Raw genomic sequence first — 24998 nt, forward strand, 5'->3', positions numbered from 1 at the left:
CAAAACAAACTGAGGGTTGCTGGGGGGAGGGGGGTTGGGAGAAAGGGGGTGGGGTTATGGACATTGGGGAGGGTATGTGCTTTGGTGAGTGCTGTGAAGTGTGTAAACCTGGCGATTCACAGACCTGTACCCCTGGGGATAAAAATATATGTTTATTAAAAAAAAATTTACCATAAGAAAAAAGTTAAAATAACATAGTGGCTTATATGAAAACATTAGTAAAATGCAGATAAACATATTCCTTTAAGAATCTTAGCCAAAAAATATAATATTTAGTGTTAAGTCTTCAAAACAGTTATCTTTAGGATACTGACATAATTTAAAATATTCTGGGAACTTTTAAAACATTGCCTTAAATTATTTTATGTGGCATGCTTTTTAAATTGTCCATTTTATAACTATTCTTTTTTTTTTCCTTAATCAAAAAAAGCATTACCTAATTAGAACATCAACTTTACTGGACAGACATGGCTTCAAATGAATTTTGACTATCAAAAATAACCTTAATGAAAAAAAGAGTTGCCAATCTTGAGGATATTTAGAAGACTGCGCTATGAATTCTATGCAACCTGAAAAATATAATCTTACATGTATATAGTTTATAGTGTTTTTGAATACATTTTCTTATCTGGGCCTAATGACAATTATAGGAGATGGGAATTCCAATGTTGCAGATTAAAATATTGAAGGTTAGTGGAGTTATATATCTGTCTAATAATATAGAGCATTGAACTTCAAGTTTAGACAGAAGGCCCAACTCTTCTCACTCCTAATTTAGTTCTCTAAGTACACCATATTGCTTTACAATTCTACGTATCCTGGGAAGCTTATGATTTTTCTGGTAACTTTATATGAAATTTATTTAATATAAGTTGTAATAAGATAATTCTACAGCTGCTCTATGAGATAATTTTGATAAGAATATATACTTCAATGAAAATTAACGTTTGCTACTGAAAACATCTTTTGTCTTTGAATTCACACATTCAGATTAATACCTGAGCAGATATAAAGCTTCAAATCTTTATTTCTAAATTTCCAGACATCTGGTACTATAAGAGTCATTGTATTAGAAAAACCAATTCTTGATACCAATATAAAATCTGGACACATTCAAAGGAAAATAAATAATAATTCACCCTTTCTCTTAATGGTCATAATCTCCTATGAAACAAACCAAAAAATAAGGATTGCTTTTGTAGAATACAAAAGCCACACAACAATGGAAAAAGGCTTAGTAATTATGTCTTCACACATGAATTTTGCTAAAAGTTATTTGCTTAGGAAAAGAAAATACTGTCAGAATCTCATTATCAATTGATTCCAGTTTCTTCTATCGCATTCCAAATCCCATGAAAATTCGGTGAACTTATAATTGTATGACGTAGGAAAAAGTTTACCTCCTGTAACTAAAAAGATGTGCTGCTTCAGCCAAGCTTAGAAATAATATATTGTTTTAAAAATAAGGTTTCTATCTTAGAAGACATATGGTGAATCTTCATGAAATCAGGGAGAGAGGAGGAGTTGTCATGAAATGTGCTCCATTAGAATTGCCAGGGGGACAGACTGTACTTTCCTACTAACAAATGTCCTTTTTTTAATGGTTGTCCCTATATTTTCTTATTACATGCACAAGTCCTTTACTTTTCCCCTATGAATATGTGAAATGCTTTCTAGTTCAAATTCCTAGAATTTTTGTTTCTATTTACTTATTAAAACTCAAAGGATATACTATATATCTATTACATATAAAAATGAAATTTTAAAAAAAGCAAACAAACATGCTAGAAAGGAGACAACAATTCCATCCTTCAGGGTGTAGAGGGGTTGATTTGGAAAAGGTTCTAAAGAAGAAGCTACATTTCAATAAGGTCTTGTTGGGTGAGAAGGGTACTAGACAAGAGATAAGAGAAGCAAAACTGTTTTTTGATGTGGCTAAAACAAAGTGTTCTAGGAAATGTCCAGAAATAGAAAGGCAAAACTAGATTGGGGTCAGGCTGTAAATTATTTCAAACACCATGCAAGGAATTTCAATCTTTATGCTCAAGTCAGTCACAGCAGAGACTTCTGGTTTTATTTAAAATATTTTGCTAAAGTAATGCATGCACAAGATTTAATAATCAAGTAGTATAGAAGGATTTAGATAAGAAAACCATAGTCCTTTGCCCCCTCTTATGTACTCCTATTTTAAGTCATTTAAGCTGATTGTCAGTATTAATAGATTTGCTAATTTAGGACATTATCCATGGACTTTCTACCACAGCAGAACAGGATTTAACTAATTTATTGCATACCTCTACTGTTTGTTCATTCTCCCCAATGATTATTATCAGCTCTTTTCCATCAACTCTAAAAAGTATCTCATCACTCTTTCCCATGTAATACCAATATACAAACACTTCCACTTTGCTCCTTTGGTTTTCTTCCTTCCTCGAAATCTACTTTATCCAAGATTAGTAACAGCCACTTCTGCATTTTTTCTTTGTTTGTTTTTTTTTAAAGATTTCACTTATCTATTTGACAGACAGAGATCACAAGTAGGCATAGAGGCAAGCAGAGAGAGAGAGAGGAGGAAGCAGGTTCCCCGCTGAGCAGAGAGCCCGACGTGGGGCTCGATCCCGGGATCCTGAGATCATGACCTGAGCCAAAGGCAGAGGCTTAACTCACTGAGCCACCCAGGTGTCCCTCTGCATTTTTTTTAAATTACTATTTGCTGAATACATCTTTCTCCATGCTTTTACTTTTCAACTTACCTGTGTCACCATGTTTGGAGTTTCTGGTAGAGAGCATATGGTTGGGTTATGTTTTTTAATTCACTCTGCAAATCTTTTAATTAGTGTGCTTGGCCATTTATATTTAAGGTAATTATTGAAACTTACGCCTGCCATTTTAATTTTGTTTTCTGTTTGCTCTGTTTTTCATGTTTTCTTTTTCCTGTTTTCCTGTGTTACTTGAATATAGTTTAGAAACTAATTTTATCAATAGTGTTTTTGGTTGTATATTTTGTATAGCTTTTTAGTGGTTGCTCTAGGTACTATATTACAGACTACCAGTTTCATCATTTTACCATTTAAACTGAAGTTTTGAAACCTTACCTCTCTTTGTATGACTTTACCCTCCCCTATTTATACTATAACAATCTTATATATAACCTCTACCTACGTTGAGAAATATATCAGACAATGTTACAATTTTTGCTTCAACCATCAGTCATAATTTAGAAAACTCAAAAGAAGTAGTCAAGTTTATATTGTATTTACCCATATTTTTGCTTATAATGTTCTTTCTTACTTCTGTATGTTCCTTCTTTAATCATTTCCTTCCTGATTAGAGGACTTCCTTTAGCCATGCTTTTAGGCTAGATCTGCTGGCAAAAGTTCTTAGCTTTCTTTCATATGAAGATATGTTCATTTATCCTTCATTCCTGTAGGATATTTTTTGCTGAATATAGAATTCTGAATTCTGGGTTTACAGCCCTTTCAACATTCGAAAAATGTTGTAACACTTCTTTCTGGACTCTACAGCTCCTCTATTTCTTTGTGCTTTTTTTAAAATATTTTTTTTGAGGGGCACCTGGGGGCTCAGTGGGTTAAGCCTCTGCCTTCAGCTCGGGTCATGGTCCCAGGGTCCTGGGATAGAGCCGCACATTGGGCTCTCTAATCAACCTGGAGCCTGCTTCCCCCTTCCCTTCTACCTGCCTTTCTGCATACTTGTGATCTCTCTCTCTCTCTCTCTGTTAAATAAATAAATGAAATCTTTAAAAAATATTTTTTATTGTGATAAAATAGACAAAACAAAACCTAGCACTTTAACCCTTTTAAATGTTAAATTCAGTAGTAGTGGCATTAAGTTCATTTACAATGTTGTACAACTATCACCACTAACCATTTCTCCAACTTATCCATTAAAAAATCAACCACCATACTTCCCTCCCCCAGTACCTAGTAACCACTATTCTGCTCTGTCCCTATGAATTTGCCTATTCTAGGTACCTCATATAGGTGGAATCATAATAGCAGTCCTTTTGTATCTGGCTTGTTTCACTTAGCATATTGTTTTCAGGGTTCATCTAAGTTATACCATGTGTCAGAACTCCAAACATTTTTTTTTAAAGATTTTATTTATTCATTAGACACAGAGAGATCACAAGTAGGCAGAGAGGCAGGCAGAGAGAGAGAGAGAGGAGGAAGCAGGCTCCCCGCGGAGCAGAGAACCCGATGCGGGACTCGATCCCAGGACCCTGAGATCATGACCTGAGCCGAAGGCAGCGGCTTAACCCACTGAGCCACCCAGGCGCCCGGAACTCCAAACATTTTTAAGGCTGAATAACATTCCATTGTATATATATGCCACATTTTGTTTATATATCCATCTGTTGTTGAACATTTGGGTTGTTTCTACCTTTTGACTATTGTAAATAACTTTGCTGTGAACATTGGTATACAAGTATCTGATTGATTGAGTCTCCGATTTCATTTGTTTGGGTATATATAAGAACTGCTAAATCATATGATAATTCTATTTTTAATATTTTGAGGAACTACCAGACCATTTTCCACAGTGGCTGCACCATTTCATATTCCCATCAGCAATGCACAAGGATTTTAATTTTTCCACATCCTCATCAATTCTTTTTCTTCATAGCTGCCTACCTACTAATTGTGGTATCTAATTGTGGCTTTCATGTGCACTCCCTTAATGATTAGCTATGGTGAGCATTTTCTCATTTCTTTTTGGCCATTTGTATATCTTTTTGGGAGAAATGTCTATTCAAGTCCTTTGCCCATTTACTTAGATAGATTTTTTTTAACTTGTAGAAATTCTTTTTTATATTCTGTATATTGATTCCTTTTTTTAAGATTTTAAGTAATCTCCACACCCAGTGTGGGGCTCCAACTCACAACCCTAAGATAAAGAGCCACATGCTCTACCAGGTGAGCCAGCCAGGCACCCCTAGATATTAATTCCTGATCAGGTACATGATTTGTAAACATTTTCTCCCATTCTGTAGGTTGTCTTCTTTTTTTATAATGTTCTTTAAAGGATAAAAGTTTAAAATTTATTGGGCACCTGGGTGGCTCAGTGGGTTAAGCCGCTGCCTTCGGCTCAGGTCATGATCTCAGGGTCCTGGGATCGAGTCCCGCATCAGGCTCTCTGCTCAGCAGGGAGCCTGCTTCCTCCTCTCTCTCTCTCTCTCTGCCTGCCTCTCTGCCTACTTGTGATCTCTCTCTGTCAAATAAATAAATAAAATCTTTATTAAAAAAAGTTTAAAATTTATCTATTTTTTTCTTTCATTACCTATGCTTTTGTTGTCCTACATAAGAAATCATTGCAAATTCAATATCATGGAGAGCATCTTCAGTGTTTTCTTCTAGGAGTTTAATAGTTTTAGCTCTTACATTGATGTCTCTGATCCATTTTGTGTTAGATTCTCATACAATGTAAGGTAAGGATCTATATTCATTTTCTTGCACGTGACTTTCTGGGGTTTTTGTTATTGTTGCTGCTGTTGTTTGTTAATGTTTCTGTAGGGGGGAAAGAACTTGGAGTTTCCAGGTAGCCATTTTACTTCTCAACTCTGCTTTCTGATAAGAAACCAACTATGAAATTATTTCTCTTCTATAGGTAAGATGTTGCTTCCATCTGGCTGATTTTTTTTTTTTCTTTGACTTCAGTTTTCAAGACTCTGACCATCGCATGTCTTAGTGTGGATTTGTTTGGTTATCCTGTTTGGAATTCATTCAGCCTCTTGAATGTATATGTTTATGCCTTTTGCTATATTGGAAAGTTTTTAGCCATTATTTGATCTTTTTTCAATTCTGCCCTCTATCCCCTCTCCTATAGGACTCCAATGACATGAATGTGTTATCTATTATTTTTGTACCACAGGTCCCTGAGACTGTTTTTTTTTTAATTTATTTCCTCTGTGTTGTTCAGATTTAGTATTTTCTATTATTCTTTTTTTAAATTTTAATTTATTTTTAAAATTTCTTTTCAGTATTCCAGAATTCATTGTTTATGCACCACATCCAGTGCTCCATGCAATACGTGCCCCTATAATACCCACCACTAGGCTCACCCAACCTGCCACTTCCCTCCCCTCCAAAAACCTCAGATTGTTTCTCAGAGTCCATAGTCTCTTATGGTTTGTCTCTCCCCCAATTTCCCCCAACACCGTTCTCCTCTCCATCTCCCCATGTCCTCCGTGTTATTCCTTATGCTCCATAAATAAGTGAAAGCATATGATAATTGACTCTCTCTGCTTGACTTATTTCACTCAGCATAATCTCTTCCAGTTCCATCCATGTTGATACAAAAGTTGGCTATTCATCCTTTCTGATGGAGGCATAGTACTCCATAGTATAGTATTTTCTATTATTCTATCTCACAGTTCCCTGATTCTTTCCTCAGTTCCCTCCATTCTACTTCACTTCTACATTTTTTGTTATATTTTTCAGTTTCAAAATTTCATTTTTTCTTCTTTATGTCTTCTATTTCTTTGCTGACATTTTTCTCCTATTTTTTCGTGTGTTTCAAGTATGTTTTCATTATTCATTGAAGCATTTTTAGGATAGTTGCTTTAAAACCTTCATCAGATAATTCTAACTTTTCTGTCATTTTGATGTTGGCATCTACTATCTTTTTACATTCAGTTTGTTACCTTCCTGGTTCTTGGTATGACAAGTGAATTTCATTTGAAATCTGAACATTTTGTGTATTATGTTATGAGTCTCTGGATTTTATGTAAATCTTCTCTTTTAGTTGTGACACTATTCCCTCAGAGGAAGCTGGGGTGTTGGCTTCTTTCTGTCTGGGTTCCCTACTCAGTCTTGATTGACACCTTAGAGTGGGGCTTCTCATTACTGCTGGGTAATGGTTGGAGTTCTAACTTTCCTGCAGGCTTCTAATACGTATGAGACTGGGAAGGCTAGGAGTTACTTCATTACTTAAGTGCACTATTTGGTCACTGCTGACATAATGAAGTGGGAGGTATTCTCATTCTTACTGCATAGTGATCAAACTATTAACTCTCCACAAGGACTTCTCTGACACCACTCCAGCAGGAAGGGAGACACTCTGTAACTGCTGGATACAGGTAGCAATCCAGGGCTCCAGTGACAATGGAAAAAGAGGGGTGTTCATTACTGCCTGACAAGGATGAGTGCCTCAGTTCCCACTTGGCCTTCTCTGACACCACTGCTGGAGGAATACTGGAATGCCCTGCTATAGCCTAACAAAGTAGAAGTCTTAGCTCCTTACTTTACCTTTGCTGGCATAAGAGTGGGTGGAATTACAGTTTTTTTATGTTTATTTGGCTAGAGCAGAGTGGTTATTATCTCAGTGTTTTTTACCTCGTGAGGCTGCCTCTTTCCTGATCACTTACCTAGAGAGCAGGCTCTTCTTGGGACCTTTATGTCCGTGCCGCTCATGTTTGCAGGGTGCCAGTTTCTTCAGCTCTGTGATATATGAGCCAAAAATTTAAAAAAAAAATAAAAAAAGAGAGAGAGAATTCACCAGCATGTCATTCCTTGGGTCTGAGTTCTTGTGCTGGTTTGCTTTCTTCTCTTTCTTTCAAAGCCTTGTTCTGTTGGTTTTATATATAATGTCCAGGGTTCTTAGTTGTATTTAGTGGGAGGAATAAGGAAAGGTACCACTACTTGACCTTTCTGGAAAAAGAAGCCCCTCTCCTTAATTTATAAATATAAATCAGGTCATGTTTCTGACCTCCTTACAAGTCTTAATGGCTTTTCACTGCACTCCAAGCTACTTACCACATAGACTTATAAGATCCTTTGTTCTCCAATTCCATCCTATTTCACCAGCCTCTTTGCAGCCTTTGCCCAGTCACTAAGTTTCAGTCATACTGATTTCCTTTCTGTTCTTCAATCACCTCAAACTCTTTATTGCCAAAGGGACTTCACACATGATTTTACTTCTCCCTTGAAAGAGTTATTTCTGATTTTTGGATTCTTGTGTTCTTCTTTTTCCTGAAAGATTTTATTTATTTATTTATTTATTTATTTATTTATTTATTTATTTATTTATTTAAGAGAGGGATAGAGCTTGAGTGGGCAGAGTGAGGAGAGACTCTCCAGCAGACTGAGCTCAGTGCAGAGCCCCATGCAGGGCTCAATCTCATGACCCTGAGATCTTGACCTGAACCAAAATCAAGAGTCAGACACTCAACTGACTAAGCCATCCAGGTGCCCAAGCTTGTATTCTTCTAAAGGTTGTGCCTAAAAATCAACTAGTCAGAGAAGTCTTCTCTGATAACCTTAAGGAACTTCCTCTCTCCCTCGCCCCAACAATTCTCTATCACTATACCTGTACATTTCATATCAGTACTTTTCATGATTTGCATTTACACATTTATGTATATATATATATACATATTTTGTTTCTTTATTAGTATATTGTACATTTTCCACTATGCTGTAACTCTATAGGGTCAGGAGACATATCCATTATATTCACTAATTTACCCATGGTGCTTAGCCCATTATACAATGTACAACAGTGTATTACATTGCCATCTTATAATCTAGAAAGATGCTTCTTTATTTATTCATTTGGTATGCATTCATAATTCCATATGGTGGAATATACCCAAAATACTTTTGCATGTCTCTGTCACTTAGCAAGCTAAATTATATTTAAAAAAATCTATTGGTATGCTTTGGTTTATAGGATTTAAAGACAGCAACCATGTTTTACTCATTTTCATAATACTGCTTAGCATAGGGCATATACAGAGTAGATGCTTTTTTTGAAAAATCAATAAATGATAGAGCTACAAAGTATTTGAAACAGTGCTGAAGAAAAACTAAAGAAATCAAAATATTTTCATTCCCTAGATTACCTAGATCAACAAATTTACCAAGTTTCCTCTCAAAATCAAGAAAATGTCAAAAATAATGACAAACTTACATGTTTTCTTTCTGGATACAGTTCCTGGTCACTGAAAATAAGTGATTTGTTCCCCTCGGTATAAGCATCCTTAATATGTCAATTTTCCTAGAAGTAAACCAAACCCATTTCAGAAAAATCTCCATAGATAAAATCTATGGAGAAAGAAAGCAATCTTCCTTTCCCACTCCCCATCTTTAATCATCTGTAGTCTGTCAGTTATTAACCAAGGATTAAATAATTTGTCTTCTATCTTAAACACTTATTACATTAGAAAAGATATAGTCTATTGGGATGTACCAGTTAACCTACAAAGAGGACCTCTGAACTTATCCAACACTAATTTTGTTGGTTCATATTTGCCACTAGCAAGTAAGGCCACTAAGTGTTCAGAGAAAAATGAACCTAACATATGAAGGAATTCCAAAATCTAGGTGTTTTGTAAAAAATAATGTCAAAGCTCAGAAGAAAGGACTTATATCAGGGATTTGTTTTTATCCTGCAACATTAATACAGAGTTTTTATTAATTATGGGGTTAACTTGCGGAGCCCCAATAATTAGGAAAAATGCAATCTCTTCCAATTTGAAATTGAGGTGGTAGTGCCGCTGCCACTCCTGCTGCTGCTGCTGATTTACTAGGCCAGAGCTGGACTGGCCTAGTTTATCCAGGCAGAGGTTCAGCAGAGCTCACTCTTTGGGGAGTATTTATGGACTTCCTAGATCAGATTTGTGCCAAGTGGTCAAGTAGTACCTAAACAGCAGCATGGCAGCAGCTGCTAGGATGGCTTAACACACTTCCATAGATTTAGCTGGTAAGGTGAAAACAACCCCAAATGGATTTAGGTAATTTATTATTTACACATACAGCAATGCAAGATCAGCAGGGTCTCAACTCCACATGCCCCTAGTTCCAGGATGATACCAAACGTGAGGGGCCAAATGATAGATGACAAAAGTGGTGGGTTGCTCCATCATCAGGGAGCAAACTCCAAATGACAGCTGAACAATTGTTTAGTTTGAAGCTGATGCTTCACTGGAACTAAGATAGCAAATGAGAAATGGACTTGGGATAGTTCTTTACAAGACTGTGTTGCCATGTTCCAGGGAAGATCACAGGGCATTCTGACAAGACATGTGTCATATTAAGGTTGAGCCTTGTCTACACGGCCTGTGTAGAGAGGTGCAAAATCACCAGAATGCCATGGCAAAACTATTCTACCAACTTATGAGAGAAGGATTTCAAAGCTAGCCTAGTTTAAAAGGTGCTATCATTTTATAAGTGGCAAAAATATAATCACATAAGGTAGGGATCATTGTTAGTGTCCAGGATATCATTAGAAAAGAGTAATGCAAGTGATGGTGGTAAATTGGAAAATCATTACCATTCATTGTGGAGCCATCTGAGTAAGATACACACATAGGTGGGCTATTAGGAAGGACAGAAGAAAAATTGACTCATGAAAAGTTAATGCCCTATAATATCACGCCCCCCACTTCTGACATCTAGTTCTTCCACAGAACTTAATAAGGCCATGAAGGATATCCAAACTCACAAAACCACCAGATTCTTCTCAGTTCTTACTAGAACAACATCATTTTTGCACTTCCCACAGTTTTCCATGCCTTTCTACTTAAAATTTTTCTCGCTGGGCTACCATATCACTGCATTCTCTTGTTTCTTTTCATAATTCACTGATTTTTCTTTTTCTTCTGTGGGCCTCCTCCATGGGCATCTCATACTATCCCTAATCTCATTCATGTTCTCTTTTTAGTAGTGACTCTCAAAATCTTTATCGACAGTTCAAAATGAGTTTCACATTAGTATATGTGAATGCAGAAACTGCCTACTGGAAATCCCTTTTTGGCTGTCCACAGACCTCTCATGTTTAGAACGTCCAATAAAAAACCAATATTCCAGATTACTTCTGCCTCCCAAAACTGCTGCTTCTATTTTATTTTAGATGGGGAAGAAATAATTATTCAGTCTCCCAAGCTAGGATCTTGAGAGTCATTTTTGATACTGCTTTTTTCCTAACCTCTTATTTCTAATCAATTACCAAACTCTGAATATTTATTAAATCCACCTCTTTCTCTCCATCCCCACCTCTACTAATCTATTTCTGTCCCAAGACATCTATTCCACATCCTCCAAATTTAAACTCCCCCATACTGTCCCTCTCAAATCTATGCTTTCAATGGCTACCAGTCAATATAAAACATAAATATATAAATATGGGGAGTCCATTCCTAAAAATTCTTAAATGGCTCTAACTTTTTAAGTTATATTTTAGTTTAATTTTTTCCCTGATCTGGCTACTTTCTACCCCTCCCACTCTATGTACTATCACCACTTGCTTTGCTTTTCAAATTACCCTTCCATGTACATCTACATGTTGCTCTGTAACTTTGTACACACTGTCTTATCTTTAAGTCTTTTCTGCATTTGTTTGGCTGCCGTACTTTAGACCTACAATAGTCATTATCTTGCCCAAATAGTCTTTACCTCAGAAGTTAGGTACTCCTCTGCACATAGTACTGGGCACATGTCTCATTGCACTTATTACATTATCTTATTAAATTAACAGTGAATGTTTCTGCTCCCTCTACCAGTCTATGAGCATCTTGGGTTATCTCTGCATCAACGGAATCAAACTAATTTTTTTGATCAAAGGATACAACTTAGGCCAGCATATTGGTAGTGTTCAAAACATTTTTGTTGAACACACAAAACAGACAATCATATCAAAAAATGGGCAGAAGATATGAACAGACACTTCTCCAATGAAGACATACAAATGGCTATCAGACACATGAAAAAATGTTCATCATCACTAGCCCTCAGGAAGATTCAAATTAAAACCACATTGAGATATCACCTTACACCAGTTAGAATGGCCAAAATTAGCAAGACAGGAAACAACATGTGTTGGAGAGGATGTGGAGAAAGGGGAACCCTCTTACACTGTTGGTGGGAATGCAAGTTGGTGCAGCCTCTTTGGAGAACAGTGTGGAGATTCCTCAAGAAATTAAAAATAGAGCTTCCCTATGACCCTGCCATTGCACTCCTGGGTATTTACCCCAAAGACACAGATGTAGTGAAAAGAAGGGCCATCTGTACCCCAATGTTTATAGCAGCAATGGCCACGGTCGCCAAACTGTGGTTCTCCAAGATGCCCTTCAACGGACGAATGGATAAGGAAGATGTGGTCCATATACACTATGGAGTATTATGCCCCCATCAGAAAGGACGAATACCCAACTTTTGTAGCAACATGGACAGGACTGGAAGAGATTATGCTGAGTGAAATAAGTCAAGCAGAGAGAGTCAATTATCATATGGTTTCACCTATTTGTGGAGCATAACAAATAGCATGGAGGACATGGGGAGCTGGAGAGGATAAGGGAGTTGGGGGAAATTGGAAGGGGAGGTGAACCATAAGAGACTATGGACTCTGAAAAACAATCTGAGGGGTTTGAAGTGGCGGGTGGGTGGGAGGTTGGGGTACCAGGTGGTGGGCATTATAGAGGGCATGGATTGCATGGAGCACTAGGTGTGGTGCAAAAATAATGAATACTGTTATGCTGAATATAAATTTAAAAAATCATAAAAAATTTTTTGTTGAATACTTTTATATGTTCTTAATTAATGCCTCCAAAGTGGACCAGAAAATTCCCTGATGGGCTAGGGCTTAATGTGTTTAAAAACAAAAACCAAAACAAAACAAAACAAAAAAACTAGGTTTCCTAATCTGGATGGGATCTGGGATTTTTATTAGACTATGATTAGTATAGCAGGGAAAGCCTAGAAAGAGTCCTTAAAAAACCCTACCGGGATAACCTCAACTCAAGCCTTTTTCTTTACCAGGAGATGATTGCTGTGAATCTTGGTCTGCAAAGGACATGGCTTGATTTAATACAGTTTACCCTAGAGGCAGAACAACAAAGAAAGAATTCTACTAATTTAATTATAGTCTCTGGGTGCTTCTCCCTGATAATCTAAAGGGAGGTTTGGCCCAGAGCAGCACGCTTATGGCCCCATTTATATTTAAAGGTCTCTTTCTACGTGATTCTCTAACTATTGTAGGCATGGATAGATTGTTATCTGGTGGTTAGTTGCATTAGAGGCTTTGGTTCTTTACTCAAAGCTGTTAGTTGAATTGCACTCCAAAAAAAAAAAAGAAACGAAAAGAAAGAAAGAAAGAAAGAAAAAGAAAACATTGTTCCAGAAATTTTGCAGAGCCTTCTTTGGAGCACATTTCATACACTGTTCTTGAGAATACCTTGCATTTTGTTTTATCACTACCAGTCTTATCAGAATTGCCTAGCTAATTTTTCTGATCAAGGTATACAACTTGTGCCAGCATAGTACACCTACTTTTGAAATTATAGGTAAAGGTCTGGGCAAAACTAAGTGAAAAAAAGAGGGCCCCTATCCTTTCCTGTGTTTTAGAATATGGACTACCCTCATACCTGTTCTCTCTGTGTTGTCACTTCTCACTCATCATTCAGAAATGAAAGATAATAGGATAAAATTAATTTATGATAAAATATTACTCATTAAAAAAATCTAAAAATTAAACAGATAGCTACAGCAAAACACAATCTAAGTAATCCGGGAAAATCACCAGAAAGGGCTCTACAAGACATTTTGTCTAAATGTTAAATAACTAAAAACATTAAAATATGTCTGGCATGGCAGTCTGCGGTCTGACTCACATCTAGCTTTTTAGCAAAAGACATGGGAAGTGACAGTTAAGGCCCCCATAAAATAACCTAGGTTGGAAAATGTGGAGGTTAGAGATATTCAGCTTTTAGCTCCAGAAGAAACATTCACATTATTTACTCCTGTCTATGACCCCAAAGAGACAAAGTCTTGAAGATCCTTCCAGTGGAAGGCTTCCTCCCTATCTGACTCAAACCCTAAGAGTCAGAACCATTAATCACCTAGTTTCCAGTCAGAGGACCTTTGTAAATTCCACATCTCAAATACTTAGACTCATTACATATACTATAAAATCTTAACTGAAAATACTTTGGTTAAGAGATCTTAAATTTTTATTGAAACCTAGAGGAAGAAGAATAAAAAAGGCAAAACTGTAGCAATTGGATTAAAGGGGTATTTAAAATTATCTGTTTGGATATGGTTGCAAACAACTCACAAGTTTTAGGTTTCCAATTAATTTAATTAACTTAGTATTTACCCTCTGTCTGCTTCCAAAAAGAATCCAAGATTTTTTTTTCCAAAGGATCAGTTCTGCTTTTATATCTAAGCTCTTGAAGTATGTATGCCATTTAGTACATTATATTTTGATGTATATTTTATGACAACATACCTTTTGCCAACATCTTTGGAATTGTATTGTGCATTAAGAGAAGGCAAAGTTAAGCTGCCACACAGTTTGTATGTAATCATGTTATATTATACTTACAAACATGGGGCAAGACATTAACATTTTGAACAACAGGCAGAAGAACATAAAACCTAGTTTATTTGAAAGGTTGTGGAAAGAAAACTGTAGGGAAGATTTAACTGAGTCATTTGGAGTTAAGAATGAAAGGGAGAAGGCAATGATGATTTAATCCTTTTTCTTCTCTCTCTATTCGGGATATTTGAGTGAATAGCCAGTTATGCTCTGAACTAATTAAATGAATTAATGAGTGCCTATTACATTGTCAATTTTTTTATTTTTTGCATCTTTTATAGGGGAAACCTCAAAGAGGAGAACTTAGGAAAAATACCTAAGGCCTTGGTGAACTCTAAGATAGTCTAAGTCCACACCAAAATTTTGACTCCATCATTCTTCATTCTTAGAATTATTTTCGTTATCTCAGGTGATTAGACTAAATAAATTCCTTACTGCAACATAAATAGGAGAATATGTACAACTTAGTTCGATATAGGGACTTCTTTAAAATCCTCTCTTCCTGGGATCTTCTTCCTTCATCTTTTTTCACACCAACCTTTTTATGAAATATGTATCTTCTTAATTTTACTGTATCCTGATCTTTGGCATTTGTTTTGATTGATATTTTATTCATTATGCAAACAATATCTCACTCTAAACTTGCTTGTAATATATAGTCTGGTTGCTTGTCATGAAAGCCCAGTCAGAAAATGCAGTTTGGTGTCTCAGCCAAATTTGGTCACTTCCTATATTCTCACAGTTGCTGGTTAGGAACACTTAAGGTGACTGCCAGACTCCTTTGTAGTTAACTTTCTGATGAGACACATTCGGTTAACATTCAATGGACCTTCCCCTTTCAAAGTACTGTTAATTTTATGATAGATATAAATCTTCTTACTATTCTTAAAAGCTCATATTCTGAAATCACCTTAACTTGGTATTACAGTCATGTGTCATGACCTCAAATTACTTACCCTCTTTAGGCCTTATTTGTTAGTTTATTCAACATTTATTGAACAATGTGTAATAGGTTCTGGGAAGAGGAAGTGAATGTGATAGCCAAGGTTTTCTCATCTGTAAAATGTGGCTAATGACAGAGCTGTTTTGAGGATAAAATGTATGTAACATACTTGCACATTGCTCAATAAATGTTCAGTTATTATTAGCAGTATTATTCTGATAAAATTGCTTTATTTAAAGATTTTATTTATTTATTTGACAGAGAGAGACACAGTGAGAGAGGGAACACAAGCAGGGTGAGTGGGAGAGGGAGAAGCAGGCTTCCCAAGCAGGGAGCCTGTTGCCGGGCTCCATGCGGTGCTCAATCCAAGGGTCCTGGGATCCTGACCTGAGCCAAAAGCAGAGACTTAACAACTGAGCCACCCAGGCGCCTCATTGATAAAATTACTCTTAACATCTCCCTATGACTGTAACCTCTAATGACTCACAGTGGGTTTGCATCCACTCCATTTCTGAACATAAAGCGACTCTATATATAAATTACTGATGCTAAAAATTATCTTTTCTAGAAAATACTGTTGCAATGTTCTGAGACTCCATTGGAATGTAGTGGGCAAGCGCTCCAAAATGCCTCTCACACCTGATTAGCTAAGAAAAAAACTGTAAATCACAACCACGATCTGGATTGTGAATGGAAGGTGCTGTACCTGTACCCTCTGAACCTAGATTTATCTGGATAACCTAAATTTCTTCCCATGTACTTTTAAGTTTGGATTATTAGAAAAATAAACAAGCATACAGACAGGCCATCTTAAGTTTTACTTGGTTTGTATCACAAGCCTGAAAACATCAAAATATTGGTTTTAGTTATTTTTAGGTGTGGTGGGGGCTGGATATCAACTTAAGTCAGTTGAGAAAAGTGGCAGTTCTGCAGCTCATGCAATAGAACTAGAGAAAATGGGTCACTGCAGAAACTGGCAAAACCAATTGACATTCTTGAAATGGTTATAAAAATAAAATGAGTTTCTCTTTTACTCAACGGGGCTATTTAAGAATGACGAGAAAACATCTTTAAGGGTGGTAGAGAGTTTGCATCTATACTTTCTAGGATTATTTATCATTTTTTTTAAAAGATTTTATCTATTTGTCAGAGAGAGAGAGGGAGCGAGCACAGGCAGACACAGTGGCAGGCAGAGACAGAGGGAGAAGCAGGCTCCCTGCCGAGCAAGGAGCCCGATGTGGGACTCGATCCCAGGACGCCAGGATCATGACCTGAGCCAAAGGCAGCAGCCTAACCCACTGAGCCACCCAGGCGTCCCAAGGATTATTTGTCATTTAAAGTGAAGCTTCATTAGGCAAACTGTTTTTTTTACTAAGGGTAGCCTTTGTAAGACTTCTGAAGACCGTGAGTTTTGAAGGATCGTGTCTACAATTTGTCACTTATTTTAAATCCGCGTTGCCCCTCAGTTCTTATATAAGATTATCTGAAAACAAAAGGACATCCCGTAGAATAGGTACTGGGCACAATCGGCTTTGAGGAGTTGGCCGAAAACCCGACACTGAGCCCTTCAAAAGGCATGTGGGGCCGAACCTGTCTCGGTATCACTACGACCAGCACTTGCAGGTTCCAGGCTCTACGCCTGACTTCCCAGGCCCCGGGCACCACCAGGGGCGGTCTGACAGCACCGGCCCTCCTGCCTCGTCATCGCTGCGTTTCTGTCTGGCGGAGCCGGTTCCCGTCCGCGGCATTCCACGCCCCCGTCTCCGCAGGCGTGCACGGGGCTCGGGAATCACCTCGGAAGCCCACTCAGCCGCGGGGAGGGCGTGAGCGAGGAAAGCCCGGGCTCTCGCTGTAACCCCCGCGGTCGGCGGCGTCCCCCTCCCCTTGACGGCGGGGCCACAGGTACCTCCTCAGCAGCCTGAGCATTCTGCGTTCAACTGGTGGACGGCCCGTCCCGCAGCCGCCACGTCCGCTCAGAGGCCCCTCGGAGCCGCCGGCAAATGACTGACTGACCCCGGGGTAGGGACTCGCGCCGACACCGCTGCGCACGCGCTCCTAGCGCGCCTCTATCCCGGGGCGGCTCGCCGGGCGGGAACGCGATTCAGTGAGCCGCTCGCACCTGCCTGACTGACAGGCAGACCCCGGGCTCGGGCCTCGTGCTGGAGCGCGCACGCGCACGCGCCTCGCGCGCCTGCCGTCGGCCCCGGGGGCGGGACCGCGCGGCAGCGAGCGGGCGGGGGGCTTGTGGCGCGCGCGCCCCGCACCCGAGGGCTGCGGAGAGATATTTTGGGTGGCAGGAGGCCCCTCGTCATTTCCGCCGGGCAGCTTGTGGTGCCCCGGGCTTCACTCCCGCGCGCGAGGCGAGCGGGCAAGTTGGTTGCGGACGTGCGGCGGCTGCTCCTTTTCTCAGAGCCCCGACCCTCGGCAGTGCAAGCCGTGAACTGAAGCCCTGGAGGGACGGAGACCGGAGCGGAGTGGCGGAGCAACAGCCGCAGCCACCTCTGTGGGGAGCGAGCAGAGAGTCCGCACAGAGCCGCGACCCCAGAGCGTTTCTCTCCCCGTCGCCGCTCCCGCCGCTGCCGTCCGCCGTTTGCTAAGACACATTGCAGCCGCGATACCCGACACACAAAAGCCCTCTTCTCGCCACCCGCCCAGCGAGGCAGCGGCCAGCAAGGGACCCCACCTGAGGGCGGCTCGGGCTACCGAGTTCGTTTTGTGTCTGATCTCCGCGCCCGGCGCGGTAACGACCCCGTGCCCATGGCTCTGATCATGGAACCCGTGAGCAAATGGTCTCCGAGTCAAGTAGTGGACTGGATGAAAGGTAATGCCCGCTGTGCGGAGGACGAGGCGGTCCTGGGGCGCCGGGGTACCGGCGCGCGAGAGGGAAGGGGCGCCTACCGCGGCTGAGCCCGCTATCGGGGCTTCCGCTGGCTGATCGTGGTGCGCTGGGGAGAGGCGGGGGTCCTCCGGGGCAGGCGGGGGCTCGGGATCCAGATCTCCTATTGTCTTCAGTGGTGGCTCCCCAGCTAGAGAGGGGCGCGGAGAGAGCGGGGGGTGCCGGCGCTATCGGATAGGGTTAGAAGGCGGGCCGCGGAATCCCAGTACATCTCGCCTCCTCCCCGCTCCTCACGGCGGCTCCTAGGCCGGGAGGACGTGGCGACCCTTGTCTCTCCCCTCAGGGAGGAGCCCCCAGGGACCCGCTCCTTTGCTCATTCCTTCCCGGGCCCCTTTGTTCCAGGGAAACCTAACGCCCCCTCGGTGGCCGCCCCTGCCAGGTGCCTTTTCCAGCGCCAACTCTCCCTACAACTTTTAAGCCCATATAATGGGGTCAGGACGCGGCTGCCCAGGTTTGGATCGGGGAACTCCCCCAGTCTAGGCTGAAGATGCTCGGGGATGCGCTACTTTGGGAGAGAGGAAAACATGCTTCCCCTGGGACAGCGTCCGCGCTGGAATCTGCGGGCTCCATCCTGCGCAAACCCCTGCCCCTCGACTCCCCACGTCATTTGCCTCTTTTTCTTCTCACGGGTTGAGGCTTTGGACCTCATGGCTTTTTACTGGGGGCTTGACGCCAGGTGTAAGGTGATGCGCATTCAAGTGCCCCCTCATTTCTTCCATCTTGAAGACTCGCCCGTTTTTTTTCCCTGGCAATTTCTAATAACCACAGTTGTAGACACTCGCCCTCCTAGTCGCAAACGTGGGCTTTTTCTTTAGTCCCTGGGCTTTCCTGCCTCACTATCTCCCTCTGTTGTCTGAGTTAAGGGGCTTGTAGAGGATTCCCCTCTCCCCATGATGACCACTGCCTCCCCCCATCGCCAAGATTCCTAAAATTTGGGGAATGCTGACAGGGATGGATGGGATGAAATAAAGGATTCCTGGCCACACTTGGGAGATGTTAGAGCTTTGCTTGTGGTTATTCCTAAGCACAAAACTGTAGGTAGATTAGTCAGGAGCCAGAGGCTTATCATTTGTGAAAATGCGTGTTGCGAAGACGAGGGAGCCCCTTTTAGGGGCTTGCTTAGCTGGCAGACTTTCTAAGCTCCAGGTACTTTAGAACGAAAGGAGGGGTGATTGGAAGTGATTAAAAGGGACAGAGAGAAACTCAATCTTGTTTCCTCCTTTTCCGAACATTTTCAGCCTCTTGCTTATTCTTATGGATTTTTCTTTATACATTTGCTTTCCTTTTATTCCCTTACTTGCCCCATTATTTCTCATTTAATTAGTTTTTTTCTTTTCTAATATGTGAAAAGTGCTTCGTAACTGCAAAGCACAGTGCACATGAGAGTGTATTGAATTAAGTAGAATTAATTATCAACTGCCTCCGTGTGTGGTGCGTTGTGCTAAGGTGCCATGGGTGCCATGACTAAGACAAAGTCCTGCAGTGGCTCATCTTTTCTATTTCTTCTTTTCATATTTGCTATCAAAATTACGCTCTCCTAGATTCCCACTAACCCCCGAGCCCTTTGGAATGTCGGAAACAAACATCTGTCTTCTCTGTTTCTCAGTCATGGAAGAAAGAGCTAGGCGGTGCGCAAGAAGCAAGAATGCCTCATTAAAACCCTTTCTTTGAATTTGCCTAAAAGGTTACTTTGGTTTGAGTCTGTTACTGAAATACTCAATAGAAAGGTATCTTGGCTCCATGCAAGTCTGATTGCCTTCACAAATTCCCATGATGCTTGTAGCGAGTGATGCATACTCCATCTTCTTCACCTCCACCCTCCCAGTATAATCTTGCAGTTTCTTCTTTCTCTACAGTTTAGGTCGACTGAAGCAAGTAGAACATATGACATACATATTCTGACACACATTATTAGATTTCCAGTACAGTAGTCCTTTTAAAAATCTCTCCAGCCCTTTAAAAATCTCTCCAGCCTAAAATGCAGCATCTTTGAAGTTGGACTAACATTGTTAGCTGTGATTTTAAATGATTGTCATATGTAAGTTGATTAACTTATTTTCGTACCTGTTGGTGATTCATTTTAGAGCTATTGGGAAAGATGAAGCCACTAGCCAAGCTAGAATTTGTATGTTTCTGTACACTTTAGACTAGAATAGAAAAACTGATGTCATTATCTATATTTCAAGACCCAAACTGCTTACTGCTGAAATGTATATAATCTTCATATAAATTTGATTTAAGATAATAACAGAAAACAAGATTTTAAAGAAGAGCTGGACGAAATGAACATTTCCTCAACTTGTAATTATACTGTTACCTTAATTTTTCCTCCCTACTTTTTTCCCCAAATAAACTTTACAAGTAAACATATTTTAAAAAAAAAGCTTTTCACCCTTTCCTCAGATGCAGTAATGTTTAAAAGTCAACTAATTTAGGCTGGAACTTTAGAATGGCCAAACTTCCTTTGGTGTTGTATAATGTATAGTATTATAATGGCAGTAACAAAGAATGAACAAGACTTTTGAACAACTGCAACATTGTGGGAGTTCTTCAAACCATATTCCTGATGTGACAGTTTCATCATCCTTAACATTTAAAGTATATAGCATATGCTTTCAGCTAGTCACAATCATAAATAGTTACAACTCTATTTAGTAAGGTATATGCTTTATGCTCTTTCTAGGGTGTTTTTCTCTTCACTAAACAGAAAAGGAGACATTAAGCATATAAAAATTATACCGCCATATATTTATGTTTCCAGACAATTTATGTAAGTGGTATAGAAACTCATCAGAGGAGATGAATGAAAAAAAAAGCTGATGAGATTATTAAGCTTTGGTAACATATATTCAAAATTGTTTCTGAAGGACTGTTTACACATTGCAATTCATTTTGAACTTTTTTATTAAAATGTATTTTAGGGACGCAAATATTAAATTTATATATTAATTATTAGTAAAGATATAAGGAAACACTTGCATTTTTTTCTCTCACCACCAACTCTACTATTTGTAAAATCCAGTACTCCCTGAATTTTCTTCTAACAATCAAAAATTGATGTGACACAATGTCAGTGTTTGTTCCAGTAAATATATGAACTCCTCATGAGTCAGTAAAATAAGCAGTTACCTTCCAGATACCTTCATAGTACTTCAGACTATTTGGAAATATAGAACTTCAAAATTAATTTTATAAAAATATTTTTTGAGAAAATCACATATGCATCATTTAGCATTTGAAACCTTTTTTTTTAGTAGGAAATTGGATTCAATCCTCTTGTAGTTTTGACAAAATTATAAAATGTAAACCTTTTTAGAGTAAAAGGGAAGCCTTTAGTAGAGAAAGCTGTAGGTAGAAAAGTAGGCCAATAACGGTTTCTAATTTTTGCTCAGTTTATTACTCTAAAATATATCATATCTCAGCTCTTACCTATTCACTCGCAGGGCCTATAGAAATACTCTGTAATCTATAGTTGTTTGAGTTTACTTTTATGCCCACTGAAATATAGCAAAAACATCTGAACACTTCAGGCCCCTATATTAATTTCAGTATTAATTTTCCTTGTCTTTGTCACACCCAATAATTCTAGTTTTCTTCTCACACTTTTTCCAACTTTGAAACTCCTCCAAAATATCCATATGACAAAGATAAAGTTATTTTCTGCAGCTAACTCCCTTCATGACATTTTTTCCAGTGATCTTTAATCCCTTCCCTGATCAAATAAAATGAATTATTGTTTTCAGATTCAACCAACAGGCCCTGCTTTGCTGGTCTTCCCTTATGGTCTCTGTGACTTAGCTCTTTCTACTCTTACTGTATGAGTCCTAAAATCTAAATTTTTAAGATAATTTTTTTCTCAAACCATCCCAAAATTAACTGCTCTGTTCGTTTCTGTTTATTATAAACCTTTTTCTTTGAAAACCATCACTGACTTCTACTTTCTATCCTGATGACTCAGCCATCTTGAGGACAGAAAATGAAATACATTATTTTAGGTATTAAAAACGAAGATAAAACCTTCACTTTGCATACAGCCCTACAAAAGAGGGATATGTAGTGATGAAATAAGGTCTATTTATTATAAAAGTTAAATGTTACAATTAAGAATGTATCTGATAAGATACAGAAATTTTGACAAGCATGGTGATCTCTAATAGTTTTACCCCTCATAGGACCTAGAGTTTGAGGTTGAAATATATTTTATTAAGATGAAGGAAAATGTCAAATTTTTGAGTTAAACTGTCTTGAGATAGAGACAGAGGAAAAATTTTCTGGCAGAAACTTGAGAAGCCTGTATTGTAAACTAGTCCTGTTGTTTTTGAAAAATTGGTTTTTTCCTCAGTTACAGTAGGACTAGATAGTCACCAACAATCACGTACTCTCCATTTGACATTTTTTGAAACTCAATACTTGTCATTTCACACAAAGAATAAATTTACCTTTTCCGTATGTAGAGTTTAGTTCACAGGAAACATCATTTTATTTATACTGTCATTAACCTTTACTCCTTAAGGTAACACTCATGATTTGTGCAGATTAGGAAAAAAGAGTCTATTTATGTAGATACATTCTGGTATTTAGAGATTATTTTCTCTCTATTTCTACATGGAAGGGGTTTTAATGGATTGTTTTAAATAAATTATTCTCTGCTTTGGGGAAATTAGTCTCTGTAAGGGATGGCAGTGACATTGAGAAACTTAAGCCAAAACAGAGACAGGAGCCAACTAGAACATTTGCTAAATTTAGAAAATGTTTGCATTATGTATACAAGCACCAGTGGAAAGACATGATGATGTTTTTAATCAGTCAGGAAGGAATCCATGGGGAAGGTGGGATTTTAGAAACTTTTTATACTATTTAACTAAGGCATATTCTAAGATGGATGTAGTCTAAATAAAGGCACAGCAAGAGACTCTGGAGTTGAGATGGAGTGATTAACCAGAACAGTTGTGTCTAGGTTTGTCTGGTTGAAGGAGAGAGGTGGGCAGTGGAGGGAAAGTGAAGGAGGAGCCATGAGTAGGTGGCACAAAAGTACAAGAACAAATCTGCATTTCACAAAGACAATAAAACTCTCATCATGTCCTGAGTTTAAATAAATACCACATTATAAAACTTTGGCTGCCAAAAATAAGCCCACAAAGATTGTGTATTGAATTAGTACAGCTGTTTCAAATCTGTTTCTCAGGAATAATTTGGAAATAATGTTAAAGTGAGTTATTTTGAAGATTAATTACATCATTAACATTATGTTGTTGGATATTTAGAATTTTACTCATCCAAATTCTTATATGAAGAATGAAGATAAGCTTTTAAGTTATTGCTGTTGTTCTTAAAACAGTGATAAATTATCATTTTCATGTATAGCAGAGTGGGACTTAAATTTGTTCTTAATGACTTCTAGCTTTCCATGTGACTTCCCAACAGCACCTCAACGCATAAGGTTTATTGTGAAAGATGAAGGATTCGTTTCTATAAAGAGTACTGGAAGGGTGGATCATTTGTACTTGAAAAGAGGGAAGGGAGAATAAGTAATTTTTTTAAAAATGTGCCCTACGCTTTTTATTTTTAAGATTTTGTCATAGTTTAGTGTCTTGCTAAAGGAAAGCGAATGTAGTCTTCACTACAAGATCATTGTGTTGAATAGCAGTCAGTGAGTGAATTCACAGTTTTTATGCATAGCATAGGCTCCTGTTCCCCAAAATGGAATATTTCTGTCGTGGGAGCTAAATGATCAAAAGAAGACAAAGACTTGATTTTTGTTAAGTATTGTAAAACATTGTTTTTGTATTAAAACAAACCTGGATATTAAATTCATGGTGTAGAAAGCAAAATTGGCATGATTTTAAAGATGATACCAGAGGCTTAACAGGAATTCTAGGCTTGTAGCAGGCTGTTTCAAGCAGCATTTCCCAGACCCAGACCTTCCAGGGTTATGAGTAAATTTCGTTCAGCAATTGTGGTTGCATCAGTGGAATAATCTGAGAAGTGCTGCTTTGGTTTTAGAAACGGTAAAATTAATGTAGTTTACTTCCTCCTGTTCTCATATTGCAAAGGACAAAATATTATCTTTTCAGTCAAGGTCATGATAATTATAGCATTTTTTTGTTTGTTGGTTGGTTTTTGTTTTGTTTTGGTTTGGTTTGGTTTTGGTTTGGGGATTTTTGGGGTTTTTTTGTTTTTTGTTTTTTGGGTTTTTTGTTTGTTTGTTTGTTTTGGGAACCATAAACCTATAGTCAGCATAAATTTCTCAGGAATATTTCTCATCCTATCCTTTCCTCTCTCCTCTCACCCCCATCAACTTAAAAAATTTAGTGTCTTCTCATTGTTTTTAGGATAAAGATAAAAACCCTTAGTATGGCTTTTAAGACCACTGAAGATTTGGCTTCTCCTTTTGAAATAAGCCTTATTCCTAGCACTAATTAATGGCCTTTCAATCTCGTTTGCCTTCCACTGAACCTTTGTACTCAATACAGTTTTCCCTTGCCTCTTTTCTTCACCCAGTTAAGTCCTACTCATCCATATCTCAAGCCTCCCCTCTTTGCCCCAGAAAAGCCTTCTACATTCTCCAGGTCACATCAAATCCTCAGTTGTATGCTCTCCAGGTCCCATTTATCACCTCATTCCTTACGCCAGTTTTATTTTTACATTAATTTCTATGGTTATTTGTTGAGGACAGGGACCTCATCTAATTTACGTAACAAGGCATAAGAAAGTATCTGGTGAAAAATAGGCACTCAAGAAATATTTGTTGAAGGAAGGAATACATAAATATCACAAATTCCTGGTCCTTCAGCAAATTTGCTTTCCTAAATGAAAATGCATGTAAAG

General features: G+C 38.8%; 1 protein-coding gene across 5 annotated transcripts in view; it reads left to right on the forward strand.

Annotated features, from left to right (window-relative positions):
* Positions 1 to 17722: 17722 nt before the first annotated feature.
* Positions 17723 to 24998, forward strand: part of CNKSR2 (connector enhancer of kinase suppressor of Ras 2) — a 281217-nt gene continuing 273941 nt past the window's right edge. For 4 of the 5 annotated variants that reach the window (XM_032330643.1, XM_032330644.1, XM_032330645.1 and 1 more), the window contains exon 1: positions 17907 to 18095. In XM_032330643.1, the coding sequence (XP_032186534.1) occupies positions 18032 to 18095 (64 nt within the window). In that variant the 5' untranslated portion in view covers positions 17907 to 18031. Of the gene's footprint in view, positions 18096 to 24998 lie in introns of all 5 variants that reach the window. The other variant, XM_032330646.1, reaches the window with a different exon arrangement.

Source organism: Mustela erminea, chromosome X (assembly GCF_009829155.1).
Source record: "Mustela erminea isolate mMusErm1 chromosome X, mMusErm1.Pri, whole genome shotgun sequence".
In the NCBI taxonomy this organism is placed as follows: Eukaryota; Metazoa; Chordata; class Mammalia; order Carnivora; family Mustelidae; genus Mustela; species Mustela erminea.